The sequence below is a fragment of the Cetorhinus maximus genome, chromosome 12 (assembly GCF_964194155.1).
Source record: "Cetorhinus maximus chromosome 12, sCetMax3.hap1.1, whole genome shotgun sequence".
NCBI lineage: Eukaryota > Metazoa > Chordata > Chondrichthyes > Lamniformes > Cetorhinidae > Cetorhinus > Cetorhinus maximus.
Genome location: NC_135890.1, coordinates 82,263,710 through 82,281,786, shown reverse-complemented (window position 1 = coordinate 82,281,786; position 18,077 = coordinate 82,263,710). Strand labels below are relative to the sequence as shown.

Genomic DNA, 18,077 nt, shown 5'->3' with positions numbered 1-18,077 from the left:
AATGCCAATCTGAAGTGCAGTTCAGGTGAAACCCCTTGTGATTTTCTCTCCTCTGTGAAAGAGTACCCAGCACCCCATGCAAAGGTTGAGATTGGTGAATTGGTTAATAGACTTTCAGTGGGACTGGCAAGTGATTTGATGTAGTGCTACCAATACTGTGAATTGGCTAAATGCATGAAGTACAATTTGCTACTTGAGTACAACAATTTTGCATATAAGCTCTTTAGGCCGTGAAAAGACTTTTCTTCCTGAACAGATCTGAGCCATGATCATAGGTAAAAGCCCATGACCCTGTTTCTCCCCAGGGTATCATGTTGGCACTCAAATTCATTGTGTCCTTGTACCTCCGCACCGACTGCAATTTATAATTTGTATTTACCACTATGGGGTATTTATTGTCTCCCAGGGTCAATTGTCCCTTAGAAATCAGCTGGAGAATGGAAGCAACAGTAGTGAAAAGCTAGACTTGATTCTCAGTCAACCAAATGATTTGAATTTGAAACTGTAAAAAGCTTCCCTGCGGTGTTTTTTCTCTGGTGTTGTTAGACAGCAGGGCTCCCAAGAGTGAAATGAAGTGGCCGTAAACACATTTTGTAAAATCATTTCTACTTGATTATGTTGCTAAAGTGACATTGTTAAATAGAATTATGTAAATATAGATATGGATAAACAAGAGTGCAAGCTGAATTAGGCTGCTGTGGTGTTGGGAGAGAGAAAGTGTATGAGAGCTGAGTCATTCTGTGCAGGGTGCTTCTGAATCACACATAATAACGAAGCCTATGGGCAGGGCTAGCCGGGTCAAAATAGCAAAAGGTGTCTCTAATTTGACAAAAGAAAGAGAGAGATGCCATGTTTACAGAATATAAATAATATCTTCCCATTATGGTAAAAATTGAATCTCAGCCGTTCAGAATGTCAGAGTTCCAGTCTATTGATTTTTTTTAAAAACAATGTTATGTGTTTATATAAAAGCTACAGCTGCTGTAATACTCTAGTTACAATTTTCCCTACATATTATAACCTCATAAATCTATCAGTTAACAGCACTCTGAGCAGAGGCATCTCATCCCCACAGTAATCAGCTTTAAATGCAATGCAACGTGGTCTTGGCAGTATTTGGTGGGAGAGATGATCCATTTTTTCTCGTTATTTTTTTCAGTCTCTTTCATTCGTCTCTCCTGCATTCTCTAACAACTGGCCTCCACGATCCCCAGCTTTCTCTATCTCACTAATTCTCCCATCTATTTACTTTCTGTTTCCTCTAATATATTTAATACCCCAACATGGCAATTTAACATTTCCCTTTTGTTAATTGAATCCCTTACTGTTTTTACTCTCCTTTTGCAACACCTAGCAACAGATAATTGAAATATGACTGTTTCACTCAATGCTAGGAAGTTAAACTAACAGCTCTGACGTTCCCTGCTAACTCCACTGTGAGATTTTGTCAGCACATCAATCCATTTTATTCTTAGCTACCACACTGGGGAGATGAACTTTAAGTACAGATGAGAATTTTGCAATCCAGCCACTCTGATATTGTTTACATGAATTTCTTGATGCATCTGGAACAATCATCAGCAATGTCAAAAGGTGCTGAAAAGCTCTAATTTTTTTCAAGGAAATCAACTCTTACAGATTGGGAAATACTCTTCCAAATCAGACACATATGCAGATTATATGTCACATCCGTGCTTTCAACAGAGTGTTGCAAATTTGACCAGTTATGAGTACAGTAGATATAGTAAGGTAACTAAGTGACTAGCCCCGATCATCAGCCTTGGCTCATTCGCATGGTACTATAATACACTGATAAACTACTGTAATGTAGATGACTTGTTCATACATATTGCTCATGTTTGTTAGAAAAAACCATGTGACAATCTCATGTGTTTTTTAATTGCAATCATTTTCTGACAAAAATGTTCACTAGCATCATCCCAGGGTGACACAGTGTTGATAAGCAAATGTAAGTAGAGAAAGGCACACTATCCCACAAATTGAATTCTGTGGCGGAAATTGTTGTTGCTTAGCAAACCAGATTGAAAGTTATTTATTGGAAACTATTTTAACTAAATCCCGAAGTATTTTAAATGGAGCATTTTGACAGCAGATCAGCTGCTGAAGCTGCTGCCTTTGTGAATGCTGAACTGAGCTCTACTGTGCTCAGCAGCAAAGGTGAGCATGGCAGAGCAAACACAGACATTTCTGCTCAATCAGTCCTTGCTAATGTTTAACCTCCGCAAAGAATGGCAGTCCTAATCACATGTGCCCATCATATTCCCATATCCCTTTAATCTCTTTACCTTCAACCACATATTTACTCTCTTCTTAAATATTGATGTGGTCTCTACTTCAACACCAACTCTATTCATCTGACTCTCTTTTGCTTCTGATGAATATTAAAAATCCTATGACACTATGATGAAGAAGATCAGGCAATCCTTTTTTCGTTATCCTTTCATGGGATGTGGGCATCATTGGCAAGGCCAGCATTTGTTGCCCATCCCTAATTGCCCTTGAACTGAGCGGCTTGCTAGGCCATTTAGAAGGCAGTTAAGAGTCAACCACATTGCTGTGGGTCTGGAGTCACATATAGGCCAGACCGGATAAGGATGACAGATTTCTTTCCCTGAAGGTCGTGAGTGAATCAGGTGGGTTTTTATGACAGCCGATGATAGTTTCAAACAAAAACAGAAAATGCTGGAAAAACTCAGCAAATCTAGCAGCATCTGTAGAGACAGAAACAGAGTTAACGTTTCGAGTCCATATGACCCTTCTTCTTCAGAGATGATAGTTTCACATGTCTTCATGTTGTGAGACTGAGATGTATGATTAGAGTCAGTGATTGAACCAGAGTCCACATCAACACTTCATAGGTTAGATAGGTGGTTGCGGAAAATGAGAATAAAGAAATATAGGGATATATCCCACTAGGGTTAACCCACATATGGAGGGTCAACACCAACCTGGTCAGTCTGGGCTGAACAGATCGTTTCTTTGTTATAATTTCCAAACAATTTTTAATTAACATTCCTCTGTTGACCATCATCCTCAAAAACAGATGAACTGGTCCTTCATCTCATTCCTTCCCTATCGACAAGACTGCATTTCATTAATAATCCCCTGTTATGTGAAGTGCTTTGCGACGTTTCTGGGCAACTGATGAAACATTGGCAAAGGCAAGTCTCTCACCCATCTATTTTCAGCGGGAAGCAGGACCCCGCGCTGCATTGAGACAAAATGTGTGGCACTGACTGATCGCCCCAGCGAGGGGCTGTTTCCCTGTGATCACAGGGTGTGTAAACCTGTGAGAAGCGGTATGAAGGCGCACCGTCACCTCCAGGCGGCCCAGCCGCTTGTGCCTGAACCAGGAGTTTAGCAGAAAACAGGCGACGGGACGATCGAGGAGGGGGGGGCGGTGGGGGGCGCAACTCTCGCCCTGTAAGCGTTGTGCAAGTGTTTATTAAGTGAAAGGAAAGACTGACTGGAATATTCCTGAATGCTCTCAGTCACTCGTGAGAAATGTTGGTTATTTTATAGTCTGAGATATGATGATATGGGGGGGGGGGGGGGGGTTGGGTGCTTATGAATCAAATACTCTCTCTCCCTTCCCCCCCATCCCGGGGTGTCACGGGCTGGTAAACAAGGATGACTCGAGTTGCTTTAAATAGCCTGTGAGAGGAGGGAGGGCTGAGCCCCCTCGGAGAGTCAGGGCATGGCTAAACTTGGTCAGTACACGTAAGAGGGGCTGATTCTCCCGTGGGACACGTCAGATTCCTTTCAATTGCTCATAGAGATCAGATTAAAGAGATGACAACTGGCGGTGGCCTCATCTCCGGCAAACTATAAAGCTCGGGGCACACAACTCAAGGAGGGCGAAAAAGAAACTTTCTGGCTGTACCAAGCGGCGGATCTAGAAGCAAGATGGCCGAGAGTCAGGTCCCATTCTCCTGCCAGATCCCCGGGAGGCACAGGAGCAGTAGGGACCCTTTCCGGGAGCCCGGCTTGTCTTCCCGCTTCCTGGACGATGAGTTCGGCATGTCGGCTTTCCCTGAGCACTTCACGGCCGACTGGCCCAACTGGGCGAGACCCAGGCTGACCTCCACCTGGCCGGGGCCTTTGAGATCGTCCTTCAACGAGGCGGCTCGGGAGGCCCCGGGCATTTACAACCCGGCGCCGCCTCACTACACGGCCCGTTACACCGGCTACTCCGAGCCCAAGAGCCCGCCCAGTATCAACCCGGGAGAGCCCTGGAAAGTGTGCGTTAACGTGCAGAGCTTCGCGCCGGAGGAGTTGGCCATCAAAACCAAGGATGGCTTCGTGGAGATATCAGGTAGTGTGGGAGAGAAGGCAGATCCCCCCAGCCCACCCCCAAAAAAATAACAGGTACAAGAGACCCCAAACAGGTACAAGAGAGGTCCCGGGGGCTGAGAGAAAGAGAGAGCCTGCTATATGGCCGCCTTAACCAACCTATCTAATGGGGCATGAGGCAAAGCACAGGGAGAGAGTCTAAGTACCAATGAGATCAGATGAAGAGCTTTACGCCTGAAATGTTCATTTCTCACCTCTCTACAATTTTTTTTTTCCCTGACCTGCTGGATGTTTTTTTTTATTATTATATATCCTGGGTCTCCTGCTTTATTGGCTGAATTTGATCAAATTCTATGGCCTCAAAAGTACAGATTAGAAAGCAGGATTGCACAAGGACACTTACTTGGGGGTTATTTTTCTCAGTGTTGAGTTTGAATAAATTTAAGCCAGGAGACAGGCCAAAATAGTAAAATAAATCTTTGACACTTGGACATATGTGCGGGTTTGTTCTATATTTGATCCATTGCCCAAAAAATACCCCCGGGGGACATGTAATGAATATTATGACAAATATATCTTAAAGGCTTGCGTACTGTGATCATTGAATTATGTTTTGTGCACTTAAGAAAGATTGGGCTGATACTTTCGAAGTTGAAATGGAGGAGGGGAGGTGGGGTTTATCGGAATGGAGATGTGGATCCTGTTCCAAGCGACCAGGAATTCAGGGACTGCCGATAAGGATAGACCCAGACCCCCAAGAGACAATATAGTGACAACGTTAGAGCTAGTCTGATAGCCCAGCAACAGCAAACTCTCCTGAGAGTGACGAAGGCACTGGAAGAAATAAACTTGGACAGGTCCCTTTTGTGAAGTAAATCAAATGATACATACCTTAAATCTGATGTTCTTTCCTGACATTTCCCTTTGTATCGTTCTAAGGAAAACACGAAGAAAAACAAGAAGAAGGAGGGATAGTCTCAAAAAACTTCACCAAAAAGATCCAGTAAGTAGCAGACACCATTCACTGTCAAAAGGGAACAAAAAAACTGAGTATAAGTTTAAAAGCAGCGGCTTAAGGAGGCATAGGGAGGTGTTATTATGTTTCTTTTTTTAATATGTGAAACTTGAGTTTTCATTGTCGCTCTCATGGTATAAACTGCGTAGGAAATGCCAAGAAAGGGAGTTCGTGGACTTGTGAGATTCCTTGCTCGCAGAAGGAAAGCCTTATTTGGCAATGGAGTCGCGCTGAGTATTAAGGGGCAAATTTGTGTAAGTTTTAACGGTGCCCACAGCAAGCTGGAACTAGAAGCTAAAGTTCGTGTCACAACTGAAACCATCGGTCTTGTTACTGCACTCGCCCCCATCTATTGACTTAAAGTGCCGCTGGTGGAGCAAGGGCACTGGCTGGAGGCACCTAAAGGTGCTTTCTGGACCTTAACTCTTCTTCACGTTGGCAATGTTAATGTTTTCCAGATCCATTTTGGCAATTGGGGCTGGGTTGAAATTTGAGTTAACCGTATGTAGTTCCTCTGTCCCGCTATTTAAAATGTTTACTATAAAGGCTCCGATGACTCTCTTAAAATAGCGACAGAGAAAGTTCATGTAAACACAGTCGTGCAGCTACTGTTGCACCGTCAAACTGTCAAGTCAAAAGTATTTAAATAATGAAATAAAAAAAATAGAAAACGGCACAAACAACCAGCAAGTCTGTCAGCATCTGTAAAGAGAGAAAAACAGACCTTTGGTCAGAATGTTCTGTTGGTAGATCATTGGCCTGACACGTTGGGCCCTATTTTAACTGCGCAAGCGAATGGATTTTGAGTGAGTTAAAATCCTACCTGTTCAAACACTTGTTTCTTTCTCAGAAATGTTGCCAGACTTGCCGAATATTTCCAGCATTTTCTGTTTTTATATTTATTTTACATTTTCCAGCATCTGTATATTTTGGGTTTTTTCTATTTAGAGAATGATCTTTTTAATACAAAAACATTTTTAAAATATTTGTAAATCTAGAACATCTGAATTGGCTTAATGAGCAATTTACTTTAATATCTTCTGAACAAATGTTTTTTTTTACCCTTGAACTCCATTAGACATTAGGGAGACATTATCTGCAGACTGAACTCTGAAGATTAGGGAAAAAAAGACAAATTACAAACCCATTTAAACACATGGAAACATTTTCTCTCTTCACTTTGTATTATTTATGATTTCACTACCAATAATGAACATGGCAAATATTCAATCATATAATTTGCGTGTATAATAAGTGATTGTCACTCCTAAAGTCTGAGACCTGGCAGACTTGAGTTAAAATAATTAATTTTAATTTTAAATGAGCAGTAAATGTGACATTGCTCGTCAGTGCAGTTTATATCTTCATGCTTTCTTCTAAACAACAAAAATGTTGCCAAAATTTTCCTCACAAACACAATGCCCTGTCCAAAACCTTAAATTGGTGACTCCTAATTCTTGTACCATCATCCATTGGGAACAGCTTTTCTTAGTCTACCTTATCTGAATCTTTCATAATCTTGCAGACCTCTATCAAATCTCTCCTCAGCCTTTTTTACTCCAAGAAGAACAATTCCTTCTTCTCCAACCCAACCTTGTAGCTAACTTCCCTCATCCCTGGATCCAATCTGGTAAAACTCCTTGGCACCCTCTTGAGAACTGTTACATCCTCCTTTATGTGCGATGACCAGAAGTGGATGCTATACTCTAGTTATGGCTTAACCAGAGATTTATAAAGGTTCAGCAAAACCTCCCTGCTTTTATACTCAATGCCTCTATTTATGAAGCTCAGGATCCCTTATGCTTTGCTAACTACTCAAAATGTCCTTCCACCTTCAAAGATCTATGCATATGAACCTCTGTACTTGCATACTCTTTAGGGCTGTATCATGAAGTATATAATGCTTCTCCCTATCCCTTCTGCCAAAATGCATTGCCTTAACACTTCTCTGTATTAAATTCCATCTGCTACTTGTTGGTCTACTCTGTCATCCTATCTATGTCCCGTTGAATTGGTATCATCCTCACAGATTGCCACAACTCTAAGTTTGGTTAGATATGCAAATTTTGAATTTTTATTCCAATATCCAAATATATAAATATATACATTTTCATACACGCACATATATATGTTATCAAAATCCACAAAGAGGTGTTGGACAACATGGACCTACTGTCAACGAGGGCAAACATCAACGACAAGATAACACTGCCTTCAGTGTGCCAGCGCAGCCTTCAGCCGTCTGAGGAACAGAGTGTTTGAAGACCAGGACTTCAACCCGGCACCAAGCTCATGGTCTACAGCGCAGTAGTGATACCTGCCTTCCTATGTTGTCAAGAGATGCAGACTATGTACAGCAGGCACCTCAAAACTCTGGAGGAGTGCCACCAGTGCTGCCTCCGCAGGATCCTGCAAATCCATTGGCAGGTTTGGCACACCAACATCAATGTTCTCACTAGGGCCAACATCCCCAGCATCAAAGCATTGACCAAGTTCGACCAGCTCCGCTGGGCAGGCCACATCGTCCGTGTGCCTGACACAAGACTCCCAAAACAAGCACTGTACTTGGAGCTTTGACATGGCAAGCAAGCCCCAGGAGGGCAGAGGAAACACTTCAAGGACACCCTCAAAGCCTCCTTGAAAAAGTGCAACATCCCCACTGACATTTGGAATCCCTGGCCCAAGACCACCCGAAGTGGAGGGAAAGCATCAGGAAGGAGTTGAACTCCTTGAGTCTCATAGCCATGGGCTAGCTGAAGCCAAACGTCGACAGTGAAAGGAACATGTGACAACCTGGGCACCCCATCCACCTGTTCCCCCTACCTGGGAATGGCTGGAAGAAAATGGCAAGCACTTTCAGTATCTCCATCCCTGCTTTCCTTTAGCAACCTGGGATGCAAGCCACCTGGATAAGGTGACTTATCCACTCTTAAGCATAGCCAGTCTCTACTGTACATCCTGCCTATCAATTTTCACCATATCCACTTCTACTGACGTTTTGTCAGCACCCTCTTCCTTTAGTATACACTGATATGTAGCATCCATTTAGTATTATGGCTTTGCCCTGCGTCTCTAAGCATATAACACCTTCTTTATCCTTAATAAGCCCCACCCCACCTCTTACTACCTATTAACTATCTACATGCCAATTGAAGAGTTTTTGGTTACCTTTTATGTTCACTGCCATTCTATTCTCATATTCTATCTTTGTCATCTTACTTTCCTCTTCACTTCCCCTCTCTGCTTAATTATATTTGGCTTGGTTCTCATTGACGAATTTACCTGACTTGCATCATACATCCTGATTTTATATTTCATCATATTCTCTATCTCCCTCATCATCCAAAGAGTCCTTGCTTATTCCTAGCCTGTACCTGAAACATTTCTTCCTTTAAAGATCACCCATTGTTCCATTACAGTTTTCATTATCAGACTTTGGTTCCATTTTACCCCTGCTAGATCCCCTCTCATCCCATTGAATGTAGCCTTCTTCCCATTTAGAAGTTCAACTTTAGATTGTTTATGGTTCTTACCTAAACGTTTTGATACGATGATCAGTCTTACTCAAGTGCTCTCCAACAGCCACTTGGTCCACTTACCCGATCTCATTTCCCAGCACTAGATCCAACAATGCTTCCTTCCTAGTTGGTCTAAGAACATACTGGTTCATAAGGAAGTTCTCCTGATCACATTTCAGAAATTCCTCTCTCCCTTCCTATCCCAACTAATATTTAAGTAATTAAAGTCCCTGAATATTACCACTGTAGTTCTTGCACATCTGCGATTTCCCTGCAGATTTGCTTCTCTAATTCTTGCTGAATACTTGGAGGCCTATAGGATATCCCCAGTAATGTGATCATACCCTTCCTGCTGCTCACTGAATGGATTCTGTCCTTGCCCTCTCAAGGACATTCTTTCTTTCCAACAATCTCTTCCCTAATCAGTACTGCCACCCCACCTTCCTTTTTCCTTGCCTATCTTTCCTGAACACTTTATATTTGTGAATATTAAGGGCCCAGTCCTCAGAATTTTCAAGCCATGTTTCCATTGTTGTCATTAAATCATATTTCCACATAACTTGCACTTGTAACTCACCAATCTTATTCACCCACATTTTGTGTTTTCTCATACATACATATGTTCTAAAGCTGTATTTGTATTCCTTACAATCCTTCTTAGTTTGCTGCTATCTAATATGGTACTATTCCCTTCTCTTGTACTTTCTGACACACTCCTTGATGCACCTTATTCCTCTTTTCTACTTCTATATGATACACATTCACTGGAAGCTAGTTTAAACCTTCCTCAACCAGACTAATGAACCTCCCCATTGGTCCACGTTTTGTTGAGGTGCAAACCATCCCTTTTGAATAGATGCCTTCTGCCCCAGAACTGGTCCCAATGCTCCAAAACTCAATGCTCAAGCCATGCATAGATCCTGCATAGTACTCCAGATGTGGAGGTGGCACTGGGAGTAATCCAGAGATTACTACCTTTGTCCTACTTTTAAATTTTTTTTTGTACTCCTGTAAGCCAGAGGACCTCAATACTGGCTCTCCTTATGCTATTGACACTGACCTGTATCACAATCTCTGGGTAACTTCCTACCCCCTGCAGAATATTCTCTATGTGATGTCTTTTACCCTGGCACTAGAGAGATAACATACGAAGTAAGACTCACGATGACAAAGTGTTTGCAAAACAAGTTTTCATTCAGGAAAAGAAAGAGATAGAAGAGCTTTATGCCAATTTTGTAAAACCAACTCCACACTCAAGTGATGTGAAGATAATCACCAACAAAATTTAGGCCATCATAGTGTTTGTCTCCAAACAAAAAAAGGTTCGAACTGTTTTTCACTCTCTGACAGTGCCTCGTTAACAAGGATTGTTGACTCGATTCTTGATGCCCTTGACCTATTGCTTGAGGTAAAGTCAATAGAGGAACAGTTGCTCAACCCAAAGACAGTAATCGTGGGCTGTTAGTTTGGGAGCTTACTGAAGATTTTATGTTCTACCGTGTTTAGTGTCAGTTAGTTATCGATGGCTACACTATACAAACAACAGTATAGGACAGACATTTGGCGAAAGCAGCTTTTGTGGAGCACTTTCTTGTACTTGTGTGTTAAAGCTGCAGTGCCTTGTAGTTAATATAAGAGAGCATAGAAGAAGAAACATCCATTCAGTGCACAAAAGTTCATTCCCTCCACACACCATGCAAAATCTATTCTGGCAAGGAACCTACCTCAAATCTTTAATCTCTTAAGGAAAGATTCTGCACAGTTGCTTGCTAGTCATCAAAGATAACTCGAGCAAAGATCTAAACTAGTTATCCAATCCTACATGCCTCAAGCATTTACATCTGTTTTGTGTATCCTTGGTATAACATTTCCATGATTCCAGAGACTCAACAACAATGATCCCACTAAAATTAAAGATAGTATCAAATTGAAAGGAAGCGTACAATTCCAGGAAGATTAATGGCAGGTCAGAAGATTGGACAGATTATTTTTTAAAAATGGCAAAGAATGACTAATAAAAATAAAGAGGGAGAAATTAAAGGATGAGAGAAAGTTAGCTAGAAATATAAAACCAGAGTTTCTACAGGTATTTAAAAAGGAAACAAGTAACTAAAGTGAGTGTGGGTCCTCTAGAGAGTGAGTCTGTGGAATTAATAATGGAAATGAGGAAATGGTGGAAGCATTTATATTTTGCATCTGTCTTCATTGTAGAAAACACAAATATAATCACAGAAATAATTGTAAATCAAGAGGTGAAAAGGACGCAGGACTTAAAATAATTACAATTGCCAGGGGAAGGGTACTGAGAAAATCATTAGAACTAAAAGTTGACAAGTTCCCAGGTCCTAATGGACTTTATCTTAGGGTCTTAAAAGAAGTGACAGCTGAGATAGTAGATGCATTGATTTTAATTTTCCAAAATTCACTAGATTCTGGGAATATTGGAAAATAGCAAATGTAACTCCTCTATTCAAGAAAGGATGGAGACAGAAAGCAGGAAATTACAGGTCAGTTAGCCTAACATTTGTCATAGGGAAAACACTGCAATCTATTACTAAGGAGGTTATAGTAGGGCACTGAGAAAATCCCAGTGCAATCAGGCAGAGTCAACATGGTTTTGTGAAAGAGAAATCATGTTTGACAAATTTACTAGAGCTCCCTTTGAGGAAGTAACAAGGAACATGGATAAAGAAAGGAAAACCTGTAGATGTGATGTACTTGGATTTCCAGAAAGCATTTACAAGGTGCCACATCAAAGGCTACTATACAAAATAAGAGCTCATGGTGTAGAGGATAGCATATTAGCATGTATAGAGGATTAGTTAGCTAACAGGAAGCAGAGTTTAGGGATAAACAGGTTATTTAAAGGTTGGCAAGATATAACAAATGGAGTGCAACAGGGATCAGTGCTGGGCTTCAAAGGGACTGAATGTATGGTTGCTAAATTTGCTGATGACGCAAAGATAGGTAATAGAGTAAGTTGTAAAGAGGACATGAGTCTAAAGGAACATAGATGAGTGAGTGGACAAAAATTTGGCAGATGCAGTATAATGTAGGAAATATGAACATCTCCACCTTGGCAGGAAGAATAGAAAAGCAACATATTATTTAAATGCAGAGATTACAGAACTCAGTGGTACAGAGGGATCTGGGTGTCCTGGTACATGAATCACAAAGTTAGTATGCAGGAACAAGTGATTAAGAAGGCACATGGAATGTTGTTATTTATTGCAAGAGGAATGGAATGTAAAAGTAGAGAAGTTTTGCTACAGCTGTGCAGGGCATTGGTGAGACCACATCTGGAGTACTGTGTAACTTTCCATGGTCTCCTTGTTTAAGAAAGGACATAATTTCATTAAAAGCAGTTCAGACAATATTCACTCAATTGATTCCTGGGATGAAGGGCTTGTGTTATAAGGAAAGGTTAGACAGGTTGAGCCTATGTCCATTTGAGCTTAGAAGAATGAGAGTTGATCTTATTGTAACGTATAAGATCCTGAGGGGACTTGACAGGGTGGATGCTGAAAGGATGTTTCCCCTTGTGGGAGAGCTAGAACTAGGGGACACAATTTAAAAATAAGGGGTCTCCCATTTAAGATGGAGATGAGGATTTTTTTTCTCCCTGAGGGCCCTTAGTCTGTGAAATTCTCTTCCCCAGAGAGCAGTGGAGGCTGGGTCACTGAATATTTTTAAGGCTAAGTTAGATTCTTGACTAACCAGCGAGTCAAAGGTTATTGGGGGGGTAGACAGAAAAGTAGAGGCCACAATCAGATCAGCCGTGATCTTATCAAACAGCAGAGCTTGCTCGAGGGGCCAAATGGCCTACTGGTGCTCCTAATTCATGTGTTCACAAACTGCATGCGTGATATTGAGCATTGAAAAAACTGACTGCACACAACAACAATATTTTACAGGGAGCATTTCTCAGTAGCACCACATATATTTTGTCATCTCCACATTTATCAATGCAAACCTCAATCTAATGACTAACCAAATACTTATCCAGCTTTTCTGCTGGATTTACTCAATGCAGTATGAATTCCTGAAGCCAAATTCAGTTGTGCAAGCTCCAAGCCCTCATGTCCCAGATCTTTTAATTGATCCCAGAGACAATCAGTGGGATGGTAGGTTGATCAGATCTTTCCTGTTGATCTCACTCGTTTTTCTGTTTTTCCTGTGTACACACAAATGAAAATACGTTGTGAGAGGATGAGGCCAGTAACAATTAGACTGTTTCCACACTATGGACAGAACTCCCAACTTGGGAAGTATGCAGTTATAGCCCCTCCCAATTTACTGCTCAGATGAAGTCCATGGAAAGTTGAATATATCACAGTCAACAAATCAAATAAGCCTTTTTTACACCGTGTCCAAATTGAAAGTTTTGGCTTATGTATCCTCAGTCAAGTGCATGTTTTGTTTCTTCCTTCCTTCTCTCCTATTTACCTGATACCGCTCAGCCATTTATTTTTCTGTTCTTCGTTGTCATCTTCATGTCGCTTGTCTCTCTTTCTCCAGACATCCCAGATTCCATTCTGTTCTAGGAGTTTCTTTTTCTTCTTGAGTTCTATCTGAAGGCAGGTCCTTGGCGATTATTCGCCGAACCACCTAACAAGTGCTCTAATTTTTTTTGCTACAAGGTAGGACAAGGAGATGGTCTATGGGCAGAATGGGGGTTGAATCCTGTGCTGCTGGCCTTAATCTGACCCACATGCGGGCCACCTGAGCTAACTGCCCACCCCACGAGATTACCTAACAGAAAGAAAGGCCCTCATATCTGTGCCAGCTCTCCACCAGAGCAGTTCAAAATGAGTCCATCTTCTCTGCTTTCTCCCTGTAAACCTTTGTCTCCATCTGCTTCAGATGCTTATCATCCTTGCAAAATACAACCACTCCCTTTGGCAGTGCCTTCTCTGCTATAATAACTCTGTTCAAAAATGTTTCTCCTAAATTTCTTAGTGACAATTTTGTTCAAAAACGTTTCTTCTAAATTTAAATATAACCATTTTAAACTATGACCATTCAGTACTTCCTCTCCAAACAGAGGAAATAGTCATTCCCTACTCATCCTTTAAATCTCTTCATAATCTTGATCATTCTGATAAGGTTTCCTCTTGGCCACCTCTGCTCCAGTGGAAATTGTGCCAGCATCACAAGTCTTTCCTCATCTCTATATTGTCCCATCCCTGGTATCATCCATGTTTACCTTAGGACTACTTACTCAAAGTATATTCCACATATTTACATCCTCCTTTCCTCCATATCCAATACCTGATGCCCCTCATAACTCAAAGGAAGAGACTTGGTGATAACGAGTGACTTTTAGATATGTCCCAAGTATCGCTTTATGTATCACTTTTTAAATAAGTTTTTCATTCAGCTTCCTGTATATTGTCTGGCTGTGAAATCTTTCAGGGATTCTCCCAGTTTTTGCCTTTTTGTGGAGTGGTGGGGATTCTTTGGGTCTCTTGCCTGAGATGCAGAAGTCCAAGAGAATCTGTAGAATTTGAAGGCCTCTATTTCAACAGCTTTACAATGAATTGGACTCAATGACATGCTGTAAGCAAAGTATACCCTTTGTAGCATGTGTCTGCTTCCAAACACAAAATCAAAATGGACCAATTGATATATCATACTAAGATGAGAGCAAATTAAAGGCATTATGCTTATAGCCCATGTCACTCAAACCCTCCTTCCTGTTCAGCTGCTAAGATAATAGGCATGCATAGACCTCCATAAAAGACTCATGGAAGTGAGGAAAATATTGCTTTGAACACAGCCCAGTCAGAGCAACTTCTGTTTGTTCTATTTAATGCATTCTTTCACAGAATTTATTCATTCATTACTGTTCCAGTTGTGAGGCTGTTCAACAGGATCGAGCTTGATGAAATTAGTAGGAATTTGGCTGGCTCAGCAATAGTAAGGAGAAAGTTCCTCAGCATTTTATTCTGGGTCACTTGTCTCACACCATTCATTAATAATATAGAGGAGGGTACTTCTTGTTATAAAATTCGATAATGACATGTACAATGCAGATTAATGGCATTCAAAGGGGTTTGGATCAATTAAGTGCACACTCTATCGAATGGTAATGGATGATAATGTAGACACAAGTGTGAACTGTTTTGAAACACGTGCAACGTGAAAGGGTTTGTATTGTTAAAATGGATTTGGATGTGACTCTGAACATCACTCCAAGTATCCAATGAATGTGAAGGTGTTATCACTGAAGTTAATCAAATACTGAAAATAGGAGTTACTCTTCTGGTCACATGTAAAAGAAAGAGAGACTTGCAATTATATAGCCCCCTTTAGGACCATAACATGTACCAAAGTGCTGTACAGCCAATGCATTACTTTTTGAAGTGAAATCACTGTTGTAGGAAATACCTCAACCAGGAAGCTCGCATGCACAATCAGCAATGTGATAATGACCAGATAATCTGCTTTTGTCACATTGACTGTGTGATAAATATTGGCCAGGATACCAAGGAGAACTCCCTGGCTCTTTTTCGAAATGGTGCCATGGGATCTTTTAGGTCCATCCAGGACAGATGGAGCCTCGGTTTAATGTCTCACCTGAAAGCCAGCGCCTCTGACAGTGTAGCACTCTCTCAGCACTGCCCTGGAGTGTCAGCCTAGATTTTTGACTTGGAGGTGAGAATGCTACCAGCTGAGCCACAGCTGTCACTTTGGCACACTTTGTGCCATTCTGGGCACCAAGCTCAAAAAAACATTAGAATTGGTTCATACGATGATTCTGAAATAGAAGACTCAGTTCCTTTAGTAATTTGAGTAGCTTTGTTACTGTATGCAATATGTGAGTATTTACATACTCAAGTGAACTTGAAACTTTAAAAATCATTCTGGCTGAGAAACACTCAAATTTTCCTGGAGCTACCAGCATTTAGAGGGTTAACACATTGGTAGTTCTCATTGGGTTGCCATGGATAAGAGGACTCGCTTGCATCAAATTATTGATTAATTTTCATTTCTTAATAAATACCTACATTGGGATTATTTACAAAGAATAGCTTGGAAATTCTAGGGGTTTCTCATTGTATTCCACAGCAACTCTTCAGGGAGGCTGTGGAATCCCTTCCCCCACCATCCTCCCCCTACCTCCCAAAAGTCAGAAACCAAAGGAACCACAGAATTTCAGGGCCTGTGTTTCTGCTTTTTTTTTTAAAGCAGAGAATATTAGTGTACCATTAACTTTGAGTGAAACCATTAAGTTTTGTTACATTGTCACTTTAATGTGTTTGCAATTTGAAAGTCAGTACCATTATTTCTACGGCCGGGATTTTCCGGCCCCATCATGGCGGTACCCATCAGGGAGATTCGGTGGCCCAACCAAAAGTCCATTGACTTTCGGCAGGACTGAACAATCCCAGTGGCAGGCAGGCAGGGCCGGAAAATCCCGCCCTACATTCCAGGTCAGTGACCTTTCATTGGAACTGTTCTGATGGAAGGATATTGAGCTGAAATGTTAACTCTGCTTCTGTCCCCAGAGATGCTGCCTGACCTGTTAAATATTTCCAGCATTTTCTGTTTTCCCAACATCTGTCGTGTTTTGTTTTTGTGCCTTTATTTCTAATTCCAGTTGATCACTTGGTGTTCTCTCACTGCTGGCTGCTGTTGCAGGACTTAATTCACTACATAGCCTTGTCTATCCATCTCATATTTTAACTTTGCTGAAGATATCTTTGCATGAGCAATTCAACTTTTAAGATTAATCTGCTATCTCTCTAACATGCTTAGACTATTTTACATGGCTTTGTATAAAATACAATTGAAGCACAAAATTATATTACAAATGTATTAGACATAAGTGTTGAACCTACAATTGGGTCAGGATTGCAGGATTTGATGTGAAAGCTTTGCTCATTGTCATTCTGTGCTTCTCTAGGCTGCCCATCGAAGTTGACCCCGTGACAGTCTTTGCGTCCCTGTCTCCCGAAGGAGTCTTAATCATTGAAGCTCCTCCTGCAAGACCACCTTGCTACTTCTACGGGGATGACAGCATGAGCATTGATGCAGAAGAAAATGGATTGAGAGGCCAAGAACAGACTGTTTCTTAATCTCAACCGACTATGAAATCACCTGCCAAAAAAACAATGTTATTACCTCTAGACGAGTCAACAAAGACTGTATATAAATCATTGTTTGTTTACTTTGATACTTCTAGATAGTCTTACGGAAGATATTGATCTGTTTTGGTCTATTTTGTATATGAGAAGAAGGCTGTATATTGATTGTTGGGTCTTGTTTTGCACAATAGCATATATTTTATATGCTAGATATAGCAGAGTGGTTCAATATTGATCCTCCTGTAAAGTGCCTTTTAATTGTTGATTTTGAATAAAATCTAGGATGGAAAATATTGCATTTTTTCCCCTGTGATAACGTTCTGTGATTCCTCTGCCTTTGTTGACATAGAGCAAGGGAAACAAGTAGTGCACTGGGTCAGACTCTGCATGGATTCTCACAGGTTTATTGGCCTTTAATTCCAAGCTGATGGAATGAAAACCTCCACAGTTTTTGGCTGTAAAGGTTCTACATGACAGGAGTTTGGGCAGTTTGAATGTGGATCCTAGTGAGCAAGAGCCCAGAGAACAAAACCGTCCTTGATACAGCACTAAATGGTTAGATGGTTGTCTTGCAATGTGCAGTAGGGATTGGTCTATGGATTGGGAACATTTATATTGAGTCTTCAACATAGGCAAATGTCCCAAGGCTCTTCACAGAGTCATAATCATATACAAATGGACCCTAAGCCAAGAAGGAGATAATAGAGGAACGGCCAAAGTCTTTGTCAAAGAGGTGATTTTAAGGTGAATTATTTATCCTTTCATGGGATGTGGACGTCACTAGCAGTGCCAGCATTTATTGCCCATCCATAACTGCCCTTGAACTGTTTGGTTTGCAAGGCCATTTCAAAGGGAAGTTAAGAGTCAACCACATCTGGAGTCACATGTAGGGCAGACCAGGTAAGGATGGCAGAGTGAGGTTGAAGGTTTAAAGAGGGAATTCCAATGTATGGGGCCTAGATGACTGAAGACTCAGTCTAAGTATTTTAAATTTCAAATATTACTGTACCTGATTTTGTGGTTTGAACACTGTCATTTTTACCACCCCCTCCCCCCATCCACTGGACTTTGGTGGCTCAAAACTCTAATTCTGTAGCCCAATAAGAGCAAGTGGAAGATTGAAAGAGAGGCAGACAATCT

General features: G+C 41.1%; 1 protein-coding gene across 1 annotated transcript; it reads left to right on the top strand.

Moving 5' to 3' along the window:
• Window positions 1-3,679: 3,679 nt before the first annotated feature.
• Window positions 3,680-17,228, top strand: hspb8 (heat shock protein b8). The gene is made up of 3 exons (XM_078554015.1): window positions 3,680-4,336; window positions 5,254-5,317; window positions 16,757-17,228. The coding sequence occupies exons 1-3, from the start codon at window positions 3,928-3,930 to the stop codon at window positions 16,926-16,928; spliced, it is 645 nt and encodes a 214-aa protein (XP_078410141.1). The 5' UTR covers window positions 3,680-3,927; the 3' UTR covers window positions 16,929-17,228.
• The last annotated feature ends 849 nt before the right edge of the window (window positions 17,229-18,077 follow it).

Bases quoted from the DNA above. Each gene is read 5' to 3' on its own strand.
- hspb8 (XM_078554015.1), top strand. From the start codon at position 3,928: ATGGCCGAGAGTCAGGTCCCATTCTCCTGCCAGATCCCCGGGAGGCAC. The intron at 4,337-5,253 runs GTAGTGTGGGAG...TATCGTTCTAAG, and splicing joins TGGCTTCGTGGAGATATCAG to GAAAACACGAAGAAAAACAA. The intron at 5,318-16,756 runs GTAAGTAGCAGA...GTGCTTCTCTAG, and splicing joins AACTTCACCAAAAAGATCCA to GCTGCCCATCGAAGTTGACC.